Source organism: Babylonia areolata, chromosome 35 (genome assembly GCF_041734735.1).
Source record: "Babylonia areolata isolate BAREFJ2019XMU chromosome 35, ASM4173473v1, whole genome shotgun sequence".
Classification (NCBI taxonomy): Eukaryota; Metazoa; Mollusca; class Gastropoda; order Neogastropoda; family Buccinidae; genus Babylonia; species Babylonia areolata.
Window position 1 is genome coordinate 26521808 of NC_134910.1, and position 25264 is coordinate 26547071.

General features: G+C 42.6%; 1 protein-coding gene across 2 annotated transcripts in view; it reads left to right on the forward strand.

The window, feature by feature from the left end:
- Positions 1-14474, forward strand: part of LOC143277837 (mothers against decapentaplegic homolog 3-like) — a 99993-nt gene extending 85519 nt beyond the window's left edge. Inside the window, exons 4-9 of one of the 2 annotated variants that reach the window (XM_076582749.1) lie at positions 837-896; positions 2853-2885; positions 7899-8120; positions 10406-10543; positions 11934-12078; positions 14148-14474. In XM_076582749.1, coding sequence (XP_076438864.1) covers positions 837-896; positions 2853-2885; positions 7899-8120; positions 10406-10543; positions 11934-12078; positions 14148-14271 — 722 coding nt within the window. In that variant the 3' untranslated portion in view covers positions 14272-14474. Of the gene's footprint in view, positions 1-836; positions 897-2852; positions 2886-7895; positions 8121-10405; positions 10544-11933; positions 12079-14147 lie in introns of both variants that reach the window. The other variant, XM_076582748.1, reaches the window with a different exon arrangement.
- Positions 14475-25264: the final 10790 nt, after the last annotated feature.

Here is a 25264-nt window from a genome sequence, read left to right on the forward strand (position 1 = left end):
GGGCACTTTGTTTTCACTTTGCGAATCGAATCGAATTTCGTTTCATATGTAATCTGTTTCTTTGTTTTTTTGTTTTTTGTTGTTGTTGTTTTTTTTAAATTGAGTGTTTATACAGTACAGATCACAGAGCATAAAATGTACGACATGAACTAGTGCTGTGTGGAATAAATCATTATGAATTCCTTTTTTTATTGGAAGATCTAACTTCTTGTTGTTCTATGGATGAAATACCTCTGTGTATGTGTGTGTGTGTGTGTGTGTGTGTGTGTGTTTTACAATGTTGCCTTGTTGTCAACAAATTTGTTTTCTTCTTCTTCTTCTTCGTTCGTGGGCTGCAACTCCCACGTTCACTCGTATGTACACAAGCGGGCTTTTATGTGCATGACCGTTTTTACCCCACACATAGGCAGCCATACTCCGTTTTCGGGGATGTTCATGCTGGGTATGTTCTTTTTTTTCCATAACCCACCAAACGCTGACATGGATTACAGGATCTTTAATGTGCGTATTTGACCTTCTGCTTGCATAATACACATGAAGGGGGGTTCAGGCACTTAGCAGGTCTGCACACATGTTGACCTGGGAGATGGGAAAAATCTCCACCCTTCACCCCGCCAGGCGCCATTACCGAGATTCGGACCGGGGACCCTCAGATTGAAAGTCCAACGCTTTAACCATTTTGGCTATTGCACCCCGTCGGCAAATTTGTCAACGACGCCTCTTTTTAGAGACGATAGTTTAGAGTATTGTTGCGTGTAAATGATAGGGGAGTGGGATGAGGGCAGTGAGGCGTGAGTGAGGAGGGTGGTGACGTTGCGTTTGGTTTCTGTTTCCAGACACTCCACCTCCAGGATACCTGAGCGAGGAAGGAGAAACTACTGACAGTCAGGACATGGGTGGGTGCTCTGTCTGTCTGTCTGTCTGTTCCTTTGTCTGTTATCTCTCTCTGTCTTTTCTCTGTCTGTCTGTCTGTCTGTTCCTTTGTCTGTTATCTCTCTCTGTCTTTTCTCTGTCTGTCTGTCTGTTATCTCTCTCTGTCTTTTCTCTGTCTGTCTGTCTGTTCCTTTGTCTGTTATCTCTCTCTGTCTTTTCTCTGTCTGTCTGTCTGTCTGTCTGTCTCTTCCTTTGTCTGTTATCTCTCTCTGTCTTTTCTCTGTCTGTCTGTCTGTCTGTTCCTTTGTTATCTCTCTCTGTCTTTTCTCTGTCTGTCTGTCTGTTCCTTTGTTATCTCTCTCTGTCTTTTCTCTGTCTGTCTGTCTGTTCCTTTGTCTGTTATCTCTCTCTGTCTTTTCTCTGTCTGTCTGTCTGTTCCTTTGTCTGTTATCTCTCTCTGTCTTTTCTCTGTCTGTCTGTCTGTCTGTTCCTTTGTCTGTTATCTCTCTCTGTCTTTTCTCTGTCTGTCTGTCTGTCTGTTCCTTTGTCTGTTATCTCTCTCTGTCTTTTCTCTGTCTGTCTGTCTGTCTGTCTGTCTCTTCCTTTGTCTGTTATCTCTCTCTGTCTTTTCTCTGTCTGTCTGTTCCTTTGTTATCTCTCTCTGTCTTTTCTCTGTCTGTCTGTCTGTCTCTTCCTTTGTCTGTTATCTCTCTCTGTCTTTTCTCTGTCTGTCTGTCTGTCTCTTCCTTTGTCTGTTATCTCTCTCTGTCTTTTCTCTGTCTGTCTGTTCCTTTGTTATCTCTCTCTGTCTTTTCTCTGTCTGTCTGTCTGTCTCTTCCTTTGTCTGTTATCTCTCTCTGTCTTTTCTCTGTCTGTCTGTCTGTCTGTCTGTTCCTTTGTCTGTTATCTCTCTCTGTCTTTTCTCTGTCTGTCTGTTCCTTTGTCTGTTATCTCTCTCTGTCTTTTCTCTGTCTGTCTCACCCCCCCCCCCCCCCCACACACACACACACACAGAGTTTGAGTTCTCTCTCCTTCCCTCTCTCTCTCTCATGTTGGTACACGAAACATCCCTCTGACAAAAGTTTAGAATTTATAATGCATGACACAAAAATCCTTCATGATCTAGGTCGCTTTATTTATCACTCTGCTTTATTATGATAACCGGCACAACCTGAGTTCTGTTATGTTATACTTTTAAAACAACGAACGTACATGTTTAAGCGGACTTGCTCATGATGGAAGGCATTTACCATTTTGATTTTTCGATTCATGTGTTTGCATTGGGGGGGGGGGGGGGGGGGGGGGGGGATGGAGTGTGTGTGTGTGTGTGCTCTACATTGTAATGGGTCAGAAGGCCTTCTACAATTAAACTTTTATGAGTTCTGAGTTCTCTCTCTCTCATCTCTCTGTCTCGCGTGAGTTGTATGTGTGCTTGTACAGGTAGATCCCTGTCTCTGTCTTTGGGTATGATGATTATTGTTATTATCATTTATTCTTTTATTATTATTATTTATTGTGCATTATTCTGTTTCTGTGCTCTGTTGATGTAGACAATAATGTTGTTATGGCATGTGTAAAATATATATATGTATGTATGTAACATTTCATTCCCCCCAGGAGGCACAAGGCACAAGTTCTTGCCTTGCATGCAGTTGTCCATGAAGAGTTGATTAACAGTTGTTTTTTTTTTTTCTTGTCTGTTTTTCTTTTTAAACTGAAGATAATTGTCTTGGGTGTTTGAGTTTGTGTGTGTGCGAGTGTGTGTGTTTGTATGTCTGTGTGTGTGTGGTTATGAATGTGTGTGTGTGTGTGTGATTATGCATGTGAGTGTGTGTGTGTGAATGTTTGAGTGTGTGAGTGTGTGTGTGTGTGTTGTTACTGAATTTATCACTGGGGAAAAAAAAAATCTAAGTTAGGGCAAGTTTTAACCGTGAAAATAAATGCAGTATTATAATGTCAGAGGTACTTCTTTGTTTCAGATGGCGTGGATGTGTCGCCAAGTCCACCCATCCGTAAGTTGTCCTGGGGTCTTTCGCTTAAAAGGAGGGGGGAGTGGGTGTGGGGGGTGGGGTGGGAGAGCGGCTGTGAAAGATAGAAAGCAGTACAGAATTTAGTTTGATAGGAAAGCAGTTACTTTATACTTGCAGGCAGGATGGGAAGGGGGGGAGTTGTGGGGAGAGGAGAGGGGGGGTGGGGGAGGGCTTGTGGGGGTGGGGGGGGGGAGGTAGCACTGCATTGTAGCAACATGCTTTCCTTGAGGGAGAACAGCCTGAGCTTCACTCAGTGCAATACAATACAATACAATACAATACAATACAATACAATACAATATAATTCAGTACAGACCTCACTCGCCCAGTCATACAATACAATACAATACAATATAATTCAGTACAGACCTCACTCGCCCAGTCATACAATACAATACAACACAACACAATACGATACAGACATCACTCGCCCAATCATACAATACAATACAATACAATACAATATAATTCAGTACAGACCTCACTCGCCCAGTCATACAATACAACACAACACAATACGATACAGACATCACTCGCCCAATCATACAATACAATACAATACAATATAATTCAGTACAGACATCACTCGCCCAATCATACAATACAATACAATACAATACAATACAATATAATTCAGTACAGACCTCACTCGCCCAGTCATACAATACAATACAGTACAGTACAATACAATACATTACAATACAATACAGACCTCACTCGCCCAATCATACAATACAATACAACACAACACAATACGATACAGACATCACTCGCCCAATCATACAATACAATACAATACAATACAATACAATCACTCGCCCAATCAGGGGTCCTCTCAGTCAGGGAGTGGGAGCAAACGAAGGGAGACAATAGCACTACTGGAAGAGAAGTCCCCCAAGGGGAGGGAAGCCACTGGAAAGCCCTCGGCAAGGCAAACAGATCATTCATTACAGTTGTGAAGTCACTTTGTGACTTTGTGTGTGTGTGTGGTGGGAGGGGTTGGGGGACGTGGGGGGGGGGGGGGTGGATAATAAAGACATTTTGGGGCGAAAACTTGTCTTCTTCAGTCAAAAAGAAAACGAGCATGAAAACAGATATACAGCATCAGGGAGATGTCAGAAAGTTTGGGTTTCAAGGTGGTGTCAGTGTGGACTAATCCATACTACACTGCAGTTCATTAAATATATATATATATATATATATATATATATATATATATATATAGAGAGAGAGAGAGAGAGAGAGAGAGAGAGAGAGAGTTTATTTTTATATGAAAAAATAACACAAAAAAACAAGGCTCAGGGAGAATAAAACAATATAGCAGACTGAGATAAGGGTCTGGTGAGGAGAAATTATTTCTGAAAGAAAAAGAAAAGAAATTCTTATTCATAATAAATGTTAATTATAAAGGTGGCATGCCTTTTTGACCTTTTTTTTTTAAAAAAAAAATTTTTTTTAGGAATGGGGATTTGTTTGTTGTTGAAGTGAATTAAGAGGGATTAGGGAGCATTTACTTAATTAGGCAGGGGGGGACGAAGGGTGTGGGGTGGGGGTGGGGGGTGGCATCAAATTATCATCAGCTTGACAGAGGGTGTAGAAAACCCCCCCAAAAAACACGCCGAGTTAAATACATGAAACATTAGAAAGGGGTGGTGGTGGGAGGGAGGGGTGGGGGGTTGTTTGTGTGTGTGTGTGTGTGTGTGTGTGTGTGTGTGATTATATCAGACCTGTCCACTCAGCACCTAAACGCACACTTAAAAAAACCCCAAAAACCCACACTCTTATTTCTCTGACTGCCTCTTCTCAAGCCGGACCGTGCCTGGGCAAACCTCACTTTATAACACTTGATCAAGATGGTCTCTCTGACCTTGTTGTTGACGATCGAATCTTTTTGTGTCTCCCAAATTCAACAGAGGGCAGCACACAGTCGGAGAGCAATTCGTTGTTCAGCAGTGACCACCTGGAACGGACTGCTGTCTTTCAGTCCCTCACAGCCTTTCAAAAAATCTAATCTAACAACAGTCCTTTTCAAACAGTTTTTACATAATTTAGGCACGCCGTTCTGAGTATGTTTTCTTACTCGCGTGTTGTTGTTTTGTGTGTGTTTGTGTGTGGGGCCATGTGGGTGTGTTTGTGTGTGCGTGTGTGTTTGTGTGTGTGTGTGTGTGTGTGTGTGTGTGTGTGTGTGATTATATCAGACCTATCCACTCAGCACCTAAACGCACACTTAAAAAAACCCAAAAAACCCACACTCTTTATTTCCCTGACTGCTGCTTCTCAAGCCGGATGGTGCCTGGGCAAACCTCACTTTATAACACTTTATCAAGATGGTCTCTCTGACCTTGTTGTTGAGGATCGAATCTTTTTGTGTCTCCCAAATTCAACAGAGGGCAGCACACAGTCGGAGAGCTATTCGTTGTTCAGCAGCGAACTCCTGGAACTGACTGCTGTCTTTCAGTCCCTCACAGCCTTTCCAAAAATCTAATCTAACAACAGTCCTTTTCAATCAGTTTTTACATAATTTAGGCACGCCGTTCTGAGTATGTTTTCTTACTCGCGTGTTGTTGTTTTGTGTGTGTTTGTGTGTGTTGCCATGTGGGTGTGTTTGTGTTTGTGTGTGTGTGTGTGTGTTTGTGTGTGTGTGAGTGTGTGTGTGTGTGTGTCTGTTGCCATGTGGGTGTGTTTGTGTGTGTGTGAGTGTGTGTGTGTGAGTGTGTGTGTGTGAGTGTGTGTGTTTGTGTGTGTGTGTGAGTGTGTGTGTTTGTGTGTGTGTGTGTGTGTGTGTGTGTGTGTGTGTGTGATTATATCAGACCTATCCACACAGCACCTAAACGCACACTTAAAAAAAAAACACCCACATTCTTATTTCCCTGACTGCCTCTTCTCAAACTGGACCGTGCCTGGGCACACCTCAGTTTATAACACTTGATCAAGATGGTCTCTCTGATGATCAAATCTTTTTGTGTCTTCCAAATTCAACAGAGGGCAGCACACGGTCGGAGAGCTATTCATTGTTCAGCAGTGAACTCCTGGAACTGACTGCTGTCTTTCAGTCCCTCACAGCTTTTCAAAAAATCTAATCTAACAACAGTCCTTTTCAAACAGTTTTTACATAATTTAGGCACGCCGTTCTGAGTATGTTTTCTTACTCGCGTGTTGTTGTTTTGTGTGTGTTTGTGTGTGTTGCCATGTGGGTGTGTTTGTGTTTGTGTGTGTGTGTGTGTGTTTGTGTGTGTGTGAGTGTGTGTGTGTGTGTGTCTGTTGCCATGTGGGTGTGTTTGTGTGTGTGTGAGTGTGTGTGTGTGAGTGTGTGTGTGTGAGTGTGTGTGTTTGTGTGTGTGTGTGAGTGTGTGTGTTTGTGTGTGTGTGTGTGTGTGTGTGTGTGTGTGTGTGTGATTATATCAGACCTATCCACACAGCACCTAAACGCACACTTAAAAAAAAAACACCCACATTCTTATTTCCCTGACTGCCTCTTCTCAAACTGGACCGTGCCTGGGCACACCTCAGTTTATAACACTTGATCAAGATGGTCTCTCTGATGATCAAATCTTTTTGTGTCTTCCAAATTCAACAGAGGGCAGCACACGGTCGGAGAGCTATTCGTTGTTCAGCAGTGAACTCCTGGAACTGACTGCTGTCTTTCAGTCCCTCACAGCCTTTCAAAAAATCTAATCTAACAACAGTCCTTTTCAAACAGTTTTTACATAATTTAGGCACGCCGTTCTGAGTATGTTTTCTTACTCGCGTGCTGTTGTTTTGTGTGTGTGTGTGTGTGTGTGTGTGTGTGTGTGTTGCCATGTGTGTGTGTGTGTGTGTGTGTGTGTGATTATATCAGACCTGTCCACTCAGCACCTAAACGCACACTTAAAAAAAAAAACACACACTCTTATTTCCCCTGACTGCCTCTTCTCAAACTGGACCGTGCCTGGGCACACCTCAGTTTATAACACTTAATCAAGATGGTCTCTCTGATGATCGAATCTTTTTGTGTCTCCCAAATTCAACAGAGGGCAGCACACGGTCGGAGAGCTATTCATTGTTCAGCAGTGACCACCTGGAACTGACTGCTGTCTTTCAGTCCCTCACAGCCTTCTTCTTCTGCGTTCGTGGGCTGCAACTCCCATGTTCACTCGTATGCACACGAGTGGGCTTTTACGTGTATGACCGTTTTTACCCCGCCATGTAGGCAGCCATACTCCGTTTTCGGGGGTGTGCATGCTGGGTATGTTGTTGTTTCCATAACCCACCGAACGCTGACATGGATTACAGGATCTTTAACGTGCGTATTTGATCTTCTGCTTGCATATACACACGAAGGGGGTTCAGGCACTAGCAGGTCTGCACATATGTTGACCTGGGAGATCGTAAAAATCTCCACCCTTCACCCACCAGACGCCGTCACTGTGATTCGAACCCGGGACCCTCAGATTGACAGTCCAACGCTTTAACCACTCGGCTATTGCGCCCGTCTTCACAGCCTTTCAAAAAATCTAATCTAACAACAGTCCTTTTCAAACAGTCTTTACATAATTTAGGCACGCCGTTCTATATATTAAGGTTTTCTTACTTGCATGTTGTTGTTTTTTGTGTGTGTGTGTGTGTTGCCATGTGGGTGTGTTTGTGTGTGCGTGAGTGTGTGTGTTTGTGGGTGTGGGTGTGTGTGTGTGTGTTTGCATGCATGCGTGAGTGTGTGTGTGTTTTGTGTCTGACTTCTTTGGTTTTTTAAATCACTTTGAAGGGTCTCAAACCGCTATGTAAATGTACTACTTATTGTTAGCAGTAGTTGTTATCGCATCAAAATCTTTTTTTTTTTTTTTCTAAATCATTTATACTATTATCAGTAGTAGCAGTAGGAGGAGGATTTACAGTGTCATCATTAGTATTATTATTGCATTATTGCTGTAATCATCGTCGTTATTATTATTATTATCATTATTATCTGACCCCCTCCCTCTCTCCCCTCCCCTCCTCTCCTCTCCCACCCCACAGCAGAAAACAGCGACCTTCAACCAGTGACCTACAAAGAGCCGGACTTTTGGTGCTCCATCGCCTACTACGAGCTGAACACGCGCGTGGGGGAGACCTTCCATGCCTCCCAGCCCTCGCTGACCGTCGATGGCTTCACTGACCCGTCCAACTCGGAGCGCTTCTGCCTGGGCCTCCTGTCCAACGTCAACCGCACACAGCAAGTGGAGATGACCCGGCGCCACATAGGTCAGTGGTGGGGGGGGAGGTGGAGGGGGCTGGGGGGGAGGGTGGAGGGGGGTAACTTGTTTCCCCTGCACCTATAGTTGACACATTACGGGTCATCACTCATGTTAAACCGAAGGGATTTTTTTTTTTTTTTTTTTTTTACACATTGTAACCAAAGATTGACACTTGTAGTCAACTTTCCCCGCATATAGCGGGCGCAATAGTTGAGTGGTTAAAGCGTTGGACTTTTATATCTGAGGGTCCCGGGTTCGAATCTTTGTAACCGCGCATGGGATTCCATGTGAGGGACTGAGAGGGGAAGGTTGCGTGTGTGTGTTTCGTATTCTGTACCATTGTAAAAACTGATGCACACCAGTTTGCTCCCCTTGGCCAAAATTTTGCTGCAACTCGGTGTTAAGACGTTTTGCAGTATTTTATTTTATTTTTGTCTGTGTGTGTGTGTCTGTCTGTCTGTGTGTGTTTTAGGGGTGGTGTTGGTTTAGTTTCGTTCTGTTTGTCGGTCGTTTTAAAAATTAAATTACATCTTTTTATATTGAAACACATTTTAGAAAGTCTGTGAATAAAGCAAAGAACTCACCATGGAGGTTTGGGTTGGAGTGAGTTTTTTTAAATTTTTTTATTTATTAGGTTGGTGTGGGGTTTTGTTAGGTTTTGTTTCCTTTTTGATTTAATCAGTCCTAGGGGGAAAACAGCAGAAAGTGGTGTTTCAGGTCATAAAGCATTATCCAAAACAGTAAGCCTAAAACTGAGAAAATAGTCTGGAGATATACCACTCTCTAGACAAACTGTGTGAATTTCCAGCCTTCCAGAGCTGTTTCCCTTTTTCTGATGACGTCATCAGTGACGTCACCATGCACGTAGATAATACGTTTATGGCAGTCAAGGGGTGTGCATATTTTAGAATATCTTTTTTTTCTCTTATTTTATCAGCCATCAGCATGGACAGTTCTTTTAGCTTTGATGTGTCCCTTTATGTTGAGCTGGGGGATGATAATCAAGAAAGATTTTTTTTATTTAGAATGGTGGATGTTGTTTAGGTGCTAGCAGGACAGGATGGACTGGACTGAACTAGAAAATTATCAAGGAAGATTTTATTTATTTTTTTTTATTTTTTTTTTTTTAATGGTGGATGTTGTTTGGGCGTTTGCAGGAAAGGATGTATGTTTGTACAACATTGGAGAATAAACAACAAAGTTTGTTGTTGTTTTTTTGGTTTTTTTTTCTTTTTCTTTGAACAGTAGAAGTTGTTTGGGTGTTTCCAGGATTGGGTGTACGTCTATTCTACATTAGAGAATAAAGAACATTTTAAAAATATTTTTAATGATGGATGTTGTGTTGGGTGCTTGCAGTAGAGGGTGTTTGTCTTCACTGCATTGGAAAATAAACAACAAAGATTTTTAAAATTTTCTTTGTCAGTGTTGTTTTGGTTGATTGCAGGGAATGGTGAACACCTGCACAAAATTGAAGAATACACAGCAATTTTTTTTTCTTCTTCTTCTTCTTCTTTTTAATGGTGGATGTTGTTTTGTGTGTTTGCACGAAAGGGTGTACGTCTGTACTGCATTGGAGGGGAGGTGGCACAAAATTGAAGAATACACAGCAATTTTTCTTTCTTCTTCTTTTCAATGGTGGATGTTGTTTTGTGTGTTTGTAGGAAAGGGTGTACGTCTGTACTGCATTGGAGGGGAGGTGGCACAAAATTGAAGAATACACAGCAATTTTTTCTTTTTCTTCTTCTTTTCAATAGTGGATGTTGTTTTGTGTGTTTGTAGGAAAGGGTGTACGTCTGTACTGCATTGGAGGGGAGGTGGCACAAAATTGAAGAATACACAGCAATTTTTCTTTCTTCTTCTTTTCAATGGTGGATGTTGTTTTGTGTGTTTGTAGGAAAGGGTGTACGTCTGTACTGCATTGGAGGGGAGGTGGCACAAAATTGAAGAATACACAACAATTTTTTTCTTTTTTTCTTCTTCTTCTTTTTAATGGTGGATGTTGTTTTGTGTGTTTGCAGGAAAGGGTGTACGTCTGTACAAAATTGAAGAATACACAGCAATTTATTTCTTCTTTTCAATGGTGGATGTTATTTTGTGTGTTTGCAGGAAAGGGTGTATGTCTGTACAACATTGGAGAGGAGGTGTTGTGTTGTTTTGTGTGTTTGCAGGAAAGGGTGTACGTCTGTACTGCATTGGAGGGGAGGTGTTATGTTGTGTTGTGTGTTTGCAGGAAAGGGTGTACGTCTGTACTGCATTGGAGGGGAGGTGTTATGTTGTGTTGTGTGTTTGCAGGAAAGGGTGTACGTCTGTACTACATTGGAGGGGAGGTGTTTGCCGAGTGCCTGAGCGAGAACGCAGTGTTTGTCCAGAGTCCAAACTGCAACCAGCGCTATGGTTGGCACCCTGCCACAGTCTGCAAAATCCCGCCAGGTAAAAAAAACCCAAAACAGCAATACAACAAAATAAAATAGCACCTGTCAGGAAGCGAAATGCATGCTTTTTTGTGTGCTGCATTCTGATTGGTCGGATTGGAGAGTCGGAAGTTGGGATGAGGAGTCGAGGGATCGACTTGACTTTCTGGTTTGAGAGACAGAGAGAGAGAGAGAGAGAGAGAGATGCGAGCATCAAATTTGTAGAGAGAATGCTGTAGGATGAAAGTAGGATGACTGTATCTGGAATTTGAAGTGCCAGACTGTTGAGGACCAGCGACCCTCCTTGTGTTATTTTGTTTAGCTGGCTCCCTCCTCAGGATTCAAAATGTCAGTTTTGGTTCTTCGTCTGAGCTCGTCTTTCAGTGTTATGTCTAGATCTAGAGTGGTGTTGAATTTTTGAAGTAGGTTAGATTTGAACTGAATGAGAGTGTGTTAGGCCGGTGGTAAGAATGTGTTCGTGATTATATTTGTTGTGGGAAAGGGGGTTCATCATTTCAAAATATCCGGAAGAATAAATGTGCAAGAAAGGAAGATGAAAATGATTTCGTTATTGTCCTTGGTAGCGGAAGGTGTGAGCCTGGGTATTTATTACATTTTTCATTGACTCACTTGTGTAAACAAAGTGAGTCTATGTTTTAACCTGGTGTTCGGTTGTCTGTGTGTGTGTGTGTGTCTGTGTGTCCGTGGTAAACTTTAACATTGACATTTTCTCTGCAAATGCTTTGTCAGTTGACACCAAATTAGGCATAAAAATAGGAAAAAATCAGTTCTTTCCAGTCATCTTGTTTAAAACAATATTGCACCTCTGGGATGGGCACCAAAAAAAAAAAAAAAAATGAAGCCTAATTATATGCAAACTGCATTTACTGTTATATTTATATTTTTTGTATTCTGTAAACTTGCCACTTTGATCTGATATTCTGACCCAACAACAAGAGCAGTCATTATTATCATTTTTTGTTCAAACAGGAACTTTTGCTAAGCATGGAAGTTTCATTTTATTTTGCAAACATTTGGTGCAGATAGTAAAAAGGGAAATTACTCTGTAATTAATGCTAGGGGACATAATTTGCTTTAAACTGATCTTTGTCATCTTAAACATTACATTTTGAAATTATACTCAATACATAAAAAGCTTGGATTTTTTTTTTTAGTTTTGAGGAAGGAAGGAATGATCACATGGCTTGCCGTATTTCTCCACAGCTGTAACCTGAAGATCTTCAACAGCCATATGATCACATGGCGTGCTGTATTTTTACCACAGGCTGTAACCTGAAGATCTTCAACAACCAGAATGATCACATGGCGTGCTGTATTTCTCCACAGGCTGTAACCTGAAGATCTTCAACAACCAGAATGATCACATGGCGTGCTGTATTTCTCCACAGGCTGTAACCTGAAGATCTTCAACAACCAGGAGTTTGCTGCCCTGCTGGCCCAGTCTGTCAACCAGGGGTTCGAGTCTGTCTACCAGCTGACTCGCATGTGCACCATCCGCATGAGCTTTGTGAAGGGGTGGGGAGCAGAGTACAGGTGAGAGTTTTGAACGCCTGTGTGATTGCCGTCGTTGTTCAGGGATGAATCGGTTCAGCACTAAGGCAGTTAACGCCTGTGTTTTATTGTGTGGGGATTAACTCTTTCAGCACTAAGGCAGTTAACGCTGGTGTTTTATTGTGTGGGGATTAACTCTTTCAGTGCTAAGGCAGTTAACGCCTGTGTTTCATTGTGTGGGGATTAACTCTTTCAGTACTAAGACAGTTAACATCTGTGTCCAAATAGGATAGCATGACTAATCTTTGCACTTCATCCTTTTGCATTACCAACTCATACCGCCCATCTCATTGTCCAACACACACACACACACACACACACACACACACACACACAACACAACACAACACATACATGACTAGATCTTCAGGCAGATTGTTGTTGAAATGTTGTCTATTACCAAAGCAATGCTCATGTTGCTACTGTCAGGACGACGGTGGTCAAAGGATGAAAGGTTTGTAGATCAGCAGTGTCCAGAGACAAAATATTTTCCATCACTTAAGCAATGTACATGTTACTACTGGCTCTCCACCAGTGCCTGGACAGTGGTCAAAGGATGGTTAACTCTCTCTGGACGAAGGAATGCTCATGCATTCCTACACAAAATGTATTCGGATTCAGACGAAGGAATGGAATAGCATTCTCCGAAAGTAAAATTCCATCATGCGCTGTACGCGTGATTTTGTGATTAGCCAAGCAGAGTGCCCTATTCTGGGTCACTCCACAATCGAACAATATGATTGGTCAGCCTGGGATGTGTGGCCTGTCTTGCACACACGCTGACAAAGTCACTGACCGGTCGTCTGCTCGCGTGCCAGCCTGTTAGCAAAGCGGGCTCTTCTCAGAATGTTGTGAAGCGAACAAGGCAGTGACGGCAATGTTTTAGTGTTGCCGAAGTACTTGAAATGCTACAAACTGAAGGGTCGGACATTGAAGAGGTGGATGATGACGAAGAAGAAAGTGAATTTAATGCAGAAAGCGAGCATAGGTATGGTGATTCTGGGCGAAAAATTGGCAGTATTTTCTACATATGGCAAAACTGTAAAAATAAGATGAGAAATTTGATTTTTTTTATATGTAATAGCCCAACACATAATAAACCAGTTCTGAAAGTTTCATTTTCTTACACAGTATTTTGTATTTTTTGTAATTTTTTTCCAAACCCTTACAAATAGGCCGTCTGTGGGGAAAAGCAAGGGAGAAAACTTGTCGTCCCGAGTGAGTTAACTCACTCCGGACGAATAGTTCTCTCCCTTGCTTTCCCCTACAGACGACCCATTTGTTTGGGTCAGGAAAAAAAATCACAAAAAATACAAAACATTAAGTAAATGAATGAAACTCACTGTACTTGACCCACTGACCCCTCTCCTTACGTCGTGTGAACGCCCACCCCCCTCCCTTTTCACTGCTTTCAGAAGCTGAGTCACTTTCAGTACCTTCTTGCTGGTTGCTTTCTTTGCTGCAGATACTTTATTCAACAACTTCATCATCCTCGTTGATGTCGAAACCTTCAGTTTGAAGCATTTCAATCACTTCAGCAGCGGTAAAAGCCGCTGTCATGATGTGGTCAACTCCAAAAAAATTTCCACTTGTATCACCTGCAACGCCATTTTCAATACGTATGCAGATTAGCTTGTCGTGTGGGGTCCTGAACTGGCTGGCTCGCTGTGGAGTGTGTTGTTACGGAATCTCTTGAAGAAACTTTCCATTCGACCCTTGACACATTCGCAGTGCCCGGTGTAGCTGCGATTGTTATGCTACACCATGAGGAAAACGTGGAAAAATTTTGATTGTCGAAACTGCTATATCGTTCCGTCGTCCGGAACGCTACCTAACGTTATGAACGCTATAGCGTTACTTCGTCTGGAGTGAGTTAATGTTGTGGATTAGTGTGTGTGTGTGTGTGTGTGTCCACAGACGACAGATGAAATGTTGTAGAATCACTAAAGCAGTGATCATGTTGCTGCTGTCAGGGTGACAGTTATCAGATGATGAAAGGTGAATTGTGTGTGTGTGTGTCTGTGCGTGCGTGTGTGTGTGTGCGTCCACAGGCGACAGACGGTGACCAGCACCCCCAGCTGGATCGAGATCCACCTGAACGGACCCTTGCAGTGGCTGGACCGCGTGCTGACCCAGATGGGATCCCCCGGCCTGCCCTGCTCCTCCATGTCTTGAGCCGCTCGCCTCTGCGCTCACACGTCTACCATGCTACACGACGCTACACGACACAGCCACTTGCGCATGCTCCACAGACGACACACATTCACACACACACACACACCACCACCACCACCACCTCACCCCGCTCCCTCCCTGCTAACCCACCTCTCCCCTCCCCCCCCCCCCCAACCCTCCTCCCACGTACCCTCTGTCGTAGTCACTGTAGGGAAGAAGAAGAAGAAGAGGTGGAGAAGAGAGAGAGAGAGGGTGATGTTGGTCCAGTGGACAAAAAAAAAAGAGAGAAAAAAAACAGCAACATAAAAACAAAGTGTAGCCAACACAAGTGAAGGCAGTGTGGATGTGTTGGTTTTTTGGGCTTTTTTTTCTTTGGCGAGGCCCTGCGAAAGAAGAAGAAGAGGAGGAGGACGAGGAGGAGGACGAGGAGGAGAAAAAACAACACGAACATCAATATTCTGCGAGTTCGCTTCTGTGTTTTGTGTGTGTGTGAGAGTGTGTGTGTGTGTGTGTGTGTGTGTGAGCAGGCAATGTCAACTGTTTCTTCTTCTCTCAGTAGGGTGGTGTTTTATTTTATTTTATTTTTTTTGTGGATGTTTGTTTCTCTCTCTCTCTCTCTCTCTTTCTCTCTCTCTCTCTGTCTCTGTCTCTCTCTCTCTGTCTCTGTCTCTCTTTCCTTTCATTCACAAAGAGATGTGCACAGTGTAAGTTAAAAAAAAAAGAAAAAAGAAAAAAAGAATACTGGATGATGATACGTGGACACGGTTTGTAGTTGATTTGAGGCTGATTCGCTGGTTATGTATGTGCGGAGGGGAGGGAGGGTGTGGTGGGTGATGTGTGTGTGTTGACTGTTGGCTGGATGTCTTTTTTCCTGTCTTTTTTAAACCTGTTTTGTTGGGTTTTTTTTTTTCCCCCGATGTTTATTTCTTTCTTCTTTTTTTTCTTTATTTTTCATCTGGATGTAAAATTAGTAGATTGGAATGTGTGCTGCTATATTATACAGTCATATCTGATTGTCTTTTTTCCTGTCTTTTTTAAACCTGTGTTGTTAGGGTTTTTTCCCCCAATGTTTATTTCTTTCTTCTTTTTTTTCTTTATTTTTCATCTGGATGTAAAATTAGAGGATTGGAACGTGCGCTGCTATATTATACAGTCATACCTGAAGCAGCCCTTTTTGGGGGGTGGGGTGGGGGTGGGGGGTACATCCTGAGATATGCATTGTTGTCTCGTTCGTCATTGATCAGATGGATTCCCCCCCGTCTCCTCCACAAAGGCGGCAGAGATATGCATTTCAGTTTTTAACTAAATACAGAACTGGTTTTTGTCTCGGAGTGGAACGACTGACTAAGTATTTGGTCTTAATTTTTGTTTTTCTTTCTTTTTTTTTTTCGTTTTTTTTTTTTTAAAGACGATTGTTTCCTAACAAAAATATCATATGTTTTATGTGGCATGCAATTTTGTAAAATTAGATACGTTGTAGTGGGGTGGGGTTTTATTTAATGTGTATGTGTGTGTTTACATGTCCTCAGAATCTTTTTCTCCAATGGGTAAGATTAGCCGCTAGTTTTTAAAAATAGCAGCAACAGTTTAGATTTAATAAATTGTGTAAATAAGTATGTCTTGGACATCACGGTTGAGGATGCTGCTTAACTCTCTCCATACGAACGGCGAAAGAGACGATGTTAACAGCGTTTCACCCCAATTACCATCAACAAAATATTGCAAGCGGAAGGCTCTTATACTGAAGAGGTGAATGTTGACAAAGAATACCACAATTCTGGCGACGGAAGCTAAAGGTTGGGTCATTGAGACACCCACTGGACATCCGAGGGGTCTGTGTAGAGGAGAAGAGAGGACTGGCCATACTGAGTGAGTTATCACTGAACCCAGTGCCTGAGCATTGCTAGGGCTTGGAAATTGATTTCATTAAAATGGTTTCCATCTTCCCAAATACGCCTTGACGGCAAGAAAAGGGTACTGACTTTAGCAATATTTCTGACGGTGCCCACGTGTCGTTTGGAGGTGAAAAACTGTCGATTTCATTTTATTTTTCTGTGTTAATCCCACACCAGTATAGTAGGGATTACCATCCAGCTGAGGCTGTAAACTTCACCAGGGCTAAATGGATCAAGGGAATGCCAGTTGGCAGAAATTGGCTGCCAGAGGAGAGTCTGTTAGACTGTCTGAAGATGAGTTTTTTGTGTTTTTCTCCAATGGGTAAGATTAGCCGCTGGTTTTTATCAAGCAAGCATACGTATGTGCATGCATGCACATGTGTACATTCACCAGCTGTCTCCAGTCTCTTGCATTCAGTGATTCATTTGCTTAATGACATGCTTGCAGAAGCATGCATGCAGGTAACTACACACACACACACACACACACACACACACACAGAGATATATATATATATGTGTGTGTGTGTATTTTCATATATATGTATATGTATCCTGAAAACTCACTAAGACAGGAATGGGAATTTTGGGTGGAAATGTACGCGACAGCCATGATTACTTGAAGTATTTTACTAGGCATATGTGCAGACAGTTAACCCATTTAATCCCAGGGACCTCAGCGGACTTCTATACCATACTGATGCAAAAAAAAAAAAAACAAACAAAAAAACAACAACACCAAAACAACAACAACAAAAGCCGAAATATTACTCTTTTTCCTCCCAGTGACGTGTGGACACATCCGGAAATACTGCTGAAGTTAGTTCCCTTCCTTTGAGGTTGAAGCATTGACAGGAACAGGAAGGGGTAGGGGGTGCTTGGTGAGGATGGGGAGAGATAGGGGAGTGGTGGTGGTGGAGGGGGGGGGTCGGGGGGGGAGTCGGAGGGTTGTGATAAAAGTTTTCCGTCTTTTTTTTTTATGGGACAAATTTTGACTCCAGAGCTATGTTTGGGCGCAGGGCTGAATGAGTTAACACCCACGTTTGTGTCCGCTGGCTTCCCCTTCGTAGCTGTTTGACAAAAAACTGACTGCAGTCTTACGTAATGCATGTGTTTTGCCTTGGAAAGGGATGTCGTTGATCCCTACTTTAGACAGCTGGGTGTCTCCAATTTTTTTTTTTTTTTTTTGGGGGGGGGGGGGGGGTTCTTGTTTTTCTTTTTCTCCAAACACAGAAAGATGATTCAAATGTAGCTCTGTGGTTCTTGTTTGTGTTTGAATTTCTGCATGTTAAGTGGCGGTCCATTTTTATCACTGCTTTTCTTTTCTTTTCTTTTCTTTCTTCGTTTTTTTTTAGATCATAGTTTTTAATAATACATCAGGCACTGATGATGTTTTTTTTTTTATTACTGTGGTTTTTTGTTTTGTTTTTGTTTTGTTTTTTTGCGGGGGGACGAGGTAAGGATCAGAATGTTTTGTGTGCGTTCCTGCCGAATGGTATGACTGTCGGTGTACAGCATATTTTGTATGAAGTGTGACACGTGAACCAAATGGACAGAAACCAGTGTCGTGGCTGTGTCACAAAGAGGCTAATGAACAGCTTCAGCTGCCAAATCTTCTGACCCGGCAGACAGCGGATGAGGTTGACAACATTGTACGAGGCGGCTGAGGGATGAAATACCTCCAGTCCTGTACGGTCCAGAAAGGTTGAGAGTTAAACCAAAAAACCTTGGAGGACTTTGTAACAGAGCATTAACCCTTTCACCGCCAGTCAATTTACTACAAAATTCCCTTGTGGTATAAACACAGAAAAGACGGTGACTAAGATTAGCTAGAGATTCTCCCTGCGATGTATAGAAAATATGGTCTATCCTACCACCGAACATTAAGAGCAGTAGGTTCATGGATAACAGACCATTGAATGGTCACCTTTCAGTGACCGGTCCTCTGCCACGCCTGTGCATAAATGCGAGCTTGGCGGTGAAAGGGTTAAACAGGCCTCGACACACAACAGCTTGTGATTCATCAGCGCACAAAGAGTGAATAATGCCAAAACCTTTCTCTTTTTCCCCCCTCCCCCATTTGAACTGCATTGGTGTGGAACAAACTGCTAGAAAACACTGTGACAGTGTCCTCGGTTGTCCTTCTTCACAGCAAGGGTCAGGAAGTTATTTCTCCGACTGATCTGCGTTGCATTGCGCAGGTCCCAAGTTCAGTCGCAGCAGAAAGCCAGTGGTGTGTGTCCTTGTAGTGTATACCGGTCTAGATCCAGATCCAATGATCCTGTTTTTTTTTGTTTTTTTTTCTTTCTTACGTTTTGTTACTAGATTAACCAGTCTCTTCATATTCTTGAGAACATTTATTTTTAATTTTGCTTTTTAAGAATTCCATTTTAACTACACATACTTAACTCTTTCCATACGAACGGCGAAAAAGACGACGTTAACTGCGTTTCATCCCAGTTAAACCATCAAAATATTGCAAGCGGAAGGCTCTTACACTGAAGAGGTGAATGTTGACAAAGAATACCACAATTCTGACGACGGAAGCTAAAGGTTGGGTCATTCAGACACCCACTGGACATCCGAGGGGTCTGTGTAGAGGAGAAGAGAGGACTGGCCGTACTGAGTGAGTTAAGGAACGGGAGCCTGTCTGACACAGGTGTGTGTGTGTATGAACGATGCTATTGCTCTTTCGACATGTCATTGACGTATATATATATATTTTTTTTTTATGAAGCTCTGTGTGTGTGCGCGCGTGTGTGTGCTCTTGTATCCACCTACTGTTTGTTTTAGTGTCGTCGTTTACAAGCCACCGAGTACTTTCCCTGTTGGGTGTGGTGGAACAGTATTGATGTGAGAACAGGATGTGGGGGGGGGGGGGGGGAGTGGGGGGGAGAGTGTGGAGTTTTGTGAGCCCACAGGACGTTTTTCGCTGCATGGAGCAATTAGTTGACTTTTCATGACAGTGACTGTGAATGAACGGGGTTTGCTTCATGTTGCGTGGTTTGCGGCTGAGAGTGGAGTTGTTTTGTGAGCCCACAGGACGTTTTTCGCTGCATGGAGCAATTAGTTGACTTTTCATGACAGTGACTGTGAATGAACGGAGTTTGCTTCATGTTGCGTGGTTTGGGGCAGAGGGCGGAAGGCAGAAGTGGTGTGTGTGTTCAGTCGTATCATGTGATGAAGAAGAAGAAGGGGGAGGAGGAGGAGGAGGAGGGATGTGAAAGTGGATGGATGCTTTGACTGCTTTTTGTAGGCTTCTGTAGGGGTCATACAATTTGTAGATTTTTTCTTTCTTCTTTTTAAATGTTTTAGTTAAGTTCTTAGAAATCTTTTTTTTCTGCTCTTAGATTACCCACATTTGTTAAAGTTTGTAATTTAGGTTCTTTTTACTGAAAAACAACGACGACGTCAGACTTCGTTTCTGGCAGTGATTGATGAAACAGCAGTGAACGGAAACATTCAAATTTTAAAACAAAATTAAAAAAAAAAAATGTTTACCAGATCCCGAAAGAAGCTTTCGGGCCAGAATCATGGAACCTCATGTGTGGAGCAGATGATGATTTATTCAAGGGGTAGAGTAAAGGGGCATTCAGAATACTGTGCCTTTGTCTAGGCTCGTGATAAAATGATTTAAAAGATTTTTTTGCCTTTGAAAAGCTGTTAAAAAGTTGTGATTAAAAGCTTGTACGAACCCTGCAGTTTGTTTCAGCTGCCCAAGAAATGTGCTTTGTGGTGTGACAGTGGTGTAAGAGAGCCTGGTACTTTTTTTTTTTTTTTTTTTTTTTTTTGCTGCCCCATCATCTGCACCGTTTCAGTGGCATTACTCCCACGCCGCTCATTTAGATTCCCCCATACACAGCCACACCCGGGTTCGTCCTTCGCCTGGTACGTGTGCATTGTCTTTTTGACACAGGTGAAATTCCATAGTCACGAAGAAGAAATGATGTGAAATTTATGTGCCAGTTTCAGTTTCAGTAGCTCAAGGAGGCGTCACTGCGTTCAGACAAATCCACCATATACGCTACACCACATCTGCCAAGCAGGTGCCTGACCAGCAGCGTAATCCAACGTGCTTAGTCAGGCCTTGAGGAAAAAAAAAAGAAAAGAAAAAAAAAAGGTGAATAAATAATAAAACTCACCAACGTCACACACTGAAAGAACAAAATTTGCCTGAATCGTTTTGTTATTGCGTAGATTCGTACTCTGAATTTCACATGAACTTTGCACAAGCTTCACTGCGAATCTTTTCTTTTACACAGTGGAGTGAAATGTTTGACTTCGCATGTACATTTTACCACTATGTACATTTTACCACTTCGCATGTACATTTTACCACTCTCAGCTGATGCTGTGGCTGAGGAGATTCTTTTTTTTTTTTTTTTTTTACTAGACCCCTCATTCAAGCACTCTGCTCCATTGTCAACATTGCAAGTATTGCTCAGAAGTGATCTCCTTCAAAACCAGGCTCTATGATCAGGTGGTTGTACGTAGCCTGCCAATGTCGAGCTTGAAAATGTTTTCAACCAAATAACATGCTTGCTCTTACAGGACTGATTTCAGAATTTTTCTCCGTTTTCGACACACACCACTTGCTTTGGTTGTACTGGCACCGTGACTTCAGTCAAAACTAGCAGGTAGATTTATTTTGTGTCTATTAATGGCCAGCTCTGTTGTTGATTTTTTTTTTTTTTTGCATACAAAATTTGCAAGAATCCTTGTCACGTGAATGTCGCATCATTTTATTTCCTTGTCTATGGAATTTCACCGAAACAAGTTCTGAAAGTGAAAGACGCTGACAGTGCAACATTGTAGCCATTCTGTGATTGTTTTTCTGTTTGGTGTCCATTACAACTGCCATCATGACTCGTGAGTAAAGTGATTTTGAGCGTTTTTATTCATTTTCTTTGAAATTGATTTTTGAAAGAAATTATTGTTTAAAAAAAGATGTTTTTAAAAGATGGAAGAAGCATTAAAAACCCAAGCTTTCAGACTTGCAGTTAGATGCTTTGCTGATACAAGAGAGATGAAAACTGATTTTAGCATAGTTTAACGTAAGCGGATGACTGCCTGTTAAGATTGACAGCTACATTCGTTGTAATTTGATGAAGTTATTTTCATGATCTTAGCATTATTTCGACTTTTAACTCTCTCCATACGAACGGCGAAAGAGACGACGTTAACAGCGTTTCATCCCAATTACCATCATCAAAATATTGCAAGCGGAAGGCTCTTATACTGAAGAGGTGAATGTTGACAAAGAATACCACAGTTCTGACGACGGAAGCTAAAGGTTGGGTCATTCAGACACCCGCTGGACATCCGAGGGGTCTGTGTAGAGGAGAAGAGAGGACTGGCCGTACTGAGTGAGTTAAAGTGTATGTTCTGTAATTGGAGGCACATTTTTGTTTTTTTTTGTTTTTTGTTTTTTGTTTTGCTGCCCCGTCATCTGCACCGTTTCAGTGGCATTACTCCCACGCCGCTCATTTAGATTCCCCCATACACGGCCACACCTGGGTTTGTCCGTCGTAGTTCCAGCGTCGGCAGTCCACAGGGAACCATCGATGTTAGGTCGCCAGAAGGCCACAACCAGAGGAGACCCTGCAGTGCTGCTGAGTCACTCCAGTGGTGTTCAGTGGTGCCTGTTCTGTTTTAACGTACTTAGGACACCACCTACTAAGCCCCCTACTAACGACAATAATGGCTTAGTCGCGGAGCCAGACTGAGTGAGCGTCCCTCCCAGAGTGGAGACCGCCACCACGTCCCTCAAACAACAGCCCTCCATGAATCTGCCGACACTGACGACATTGACAGGACTCACCCCAAGCACGGAAGTGGGGGGGTATTGGAGGCACATTATTTGTTCCCGATTACATAGAAAAGAGAGGGTCCACCTTCCTTTGCTGAAAACACTTTGACACTGTGGATATGAATTCACTGCTCCAGTGGCCGTTAAAAAGCTTTAACTCACTCAGTACGGCCAGTCCTCTCTTCTCCTCTACACAGACCCCTCGGATGTCCAGTGGGTGTCTGAATGACCCAACCTTTAGCTTCCGTCGTCAAAATTGTGGTATTCTTTGTCAACAAACACCTCTTCAGTATAAGAGCCTTCTTCCACTTGCAGCATTTTGATGGTGGTAATTGGGGTGAAACGCTGTTAACGTCGTCTCTTTCGCCGTTCGTATGGAGAGAGTTAAACTGACAGAAAATACTTCAGAAATTTATTCAGTGATCAGGAATGATTTTGTTGGGTCTGTCAAATGACTGTTGTCGCTTGCTCTCGTGTCACGTGACCTGGCTAAAGGCGAACAAAGGCAGTGATAGTCAGCCGTGAAAGTCTTAGGCCTAAGTCTTTGCTTTGTGTGTGCTTGTTTGTTTGTTGCTGTGTGTTTGCGTGTGTGGGTTTGTGTGTACATGTGTGTTGGGCGGGAGGGGGGGGGGTTGTGTGTGCTTGTGAGCATTGTGTGTACATGTGCGTGTGGGGGGTGGGAGTGGGAGGGGCGGGGGGGGGTTGTTTGTGTATGTGGGTGAATCTGCTGGGCTGTGTGGGTTTGTGTGTACATGTGTGTGTGTGTGGGGTTGTGTGTACATGTGTGTTGGGGAGTTTGTGTGTACATGTGTGTGTGTGTGGGGGGGTTGTGTGTACATGTGTGTGTGGGGGGGGATGTTTGTGTGTACATGTGTGTGTGGGGGGGGGGAGGGGGGCTGGGGGGGGGTTGTACATGTGTGTGTTGTGTGTACATGTGTGTGTGTGTGTGTGTGGGGTTGTATGTACATGTGTGTGGGCGGGGGGTTGTGTGTACATGTGTGTGTGTGTGTGTGGGGGGGGGGGGGTGTACATGCGTGTGTGTGGGTAAATATGCTGGGCTGTGTGAGTTGCGATGCATGTGTGCGCAAGGTGTGTTGATCTCGGTTCAGGTCAGCTGTGACAAAACATGAAAACCAGCCGATACCTCGTCATTATTCCTGACAAACTCAAAACCTGCTCTTGGAAAAGAAAGTTTGTCATCACAGGAGAAGTTCTTTCCACGTGTCGTCTTGACACGGACGTGACATCTGGTGGAAAAATGGACACAGGGAAACATAGTGGAATGTATATTGTAGCTGTCTCGAGATATGTAATGAAGATGCCAGGAATAACTTGGTCTGTGTCAGTATGGCTTTAATCACGATGGAGACAACTATGAATGGTGTGTTTTAGTGAACATTCTGTTTCAGCCAAAACATCTTGTGTAAAAAAAAAAAAAAAAAAAAAAAATGTTGTTGGAAAAAAAAAAAAGGAAATAAGTCAGAAGTCTGCATAACTCATGGTTTCATCCAGATGGATGCAGACCAAACTAGGAAACTGGATGGCTAGAACAGGAAGAGTGAAAGAGAACAAATAAGATGACGACCAGAAAGACTTCATTCTGCTGTTGAAAAGCGAGAGGCAGGCAGGCAGTCAAAGAACACATATTTGAGCATATCCTACATTACTGACGGCATGGCGCTTCAGATTATAACCACACCATCAAAAATATAAAAGTGTATAGATATATATATAGAAATACGTATTTCTGTGCACAACCACGTGCAGGTGAATAAAGGATTGATACAGTATTTTGTTAAGAAGTTTGCAAATGACACTGCTGTACAACATGAACAGATACAGACCGTGCAAGGCTATGTGTTTTTTTTGTTTTTTTTTAGCATGGCCATTACATTTTGAGACAGACCCACATGCATTTGTGTTGAAAAATGAAGGGTCTTTTGTACCCTTAAATCAGCGCTAAGGATAACGTTCTGTTTGCGTATGAGGGAAGATTAAAGCATTGTTGATCCATATACTTTGTCCTTGTAGCAACTTCAGATAGAATGACCTGGAGTTTGAAGTGTATTGCTCACAGTGAAAAAACAGGAAGGTTGGAGATTTATTTCATGAGTGGTGGTGGGTTTTTTAAAAATGTTTTTTATTTTATTTTGTTTATTATTATTATTATTATTATTTTATTTTTTACCTTGATACGTTGGAAGTTGAATTTGGTAGTGGTGGTTCTTTTTTCTTTTCTTTTCTTTCTTTTTTTTCTTCTTTTTTTTTTCAAGTTAAAAACAAAATCAAAGATAAAATGGAAATCCAGGTTTTGCAAGTCTGAAAGTGGAGCATACAATGTTTTGGGGTTTTTTTTGTATTTTTTTTAAATTACACTTTGGTTCAGCAAGTCTCAAGACTGGGTCTTTGGTCGTTGCTGTTGTTGTTACAATGTTTTGTAATGTTGATAATAATAATAATGGATACTTATATAGCACACTGTCCAGGAATCTGCTCTAGGTGCTTTACAAAAACGCTTTTGTTAACATAAAACATTACATCAATGTTACATACACACACCGAAATGTGACTACACACACACACACACACACACACACACACACACACAATGCATACATACATTTTAACATACATGTGTATCTAACAGCTACCCTAACAGATACGCTCACATAGGCAGGCACACACTTACTTGACTAATGTTGACGGAATGATTCTCTTTTTACAGTCGAGTCATCATCCACCACTACCCTACCCTACCCAGCCTGACGACCTGTTTTCTGTCTATCCCAGTGAATTAAACATACCTCAGGTTATGACATTGAGACCACACCTGTTATATATACCCCCGTGGACAGTGATACACAGGGGGGCATCTCTCAGGTCTTTTTCTTTTCTTTTTTTTCTCCCCCCCCCACCCCCACCCTATCCCCAGACTCTCTCTGCAGCTTGTACATGATGTGAAAAACATCGAAAATGCCCCCCCACACCCCCCCAGGAACTGTATCGCTGGTTCAGAATTTGTGAGGAGCATGGTGCAAAGAGAGAGAGAGAGAGAAAAAAAAGATTTGCTTGACGTCGCAGAGATTGTCGGTGAGAGAGAGAGAGAGGCGTTGGTTGTCTCCCTTTGGTCCTGATTTGTGTTGGACCGGTGGCCAAGGACGTCGTGTTACAAACATCATGTCGACATTGTTCAGTATTAAACCCATAACGCTGCTGACCGGGGGGGCATAAGTGGGAGTGCCGAGCTTGGCATCCATTGGTCAAAAATGCGAGTAACTGAGGGGGTTGG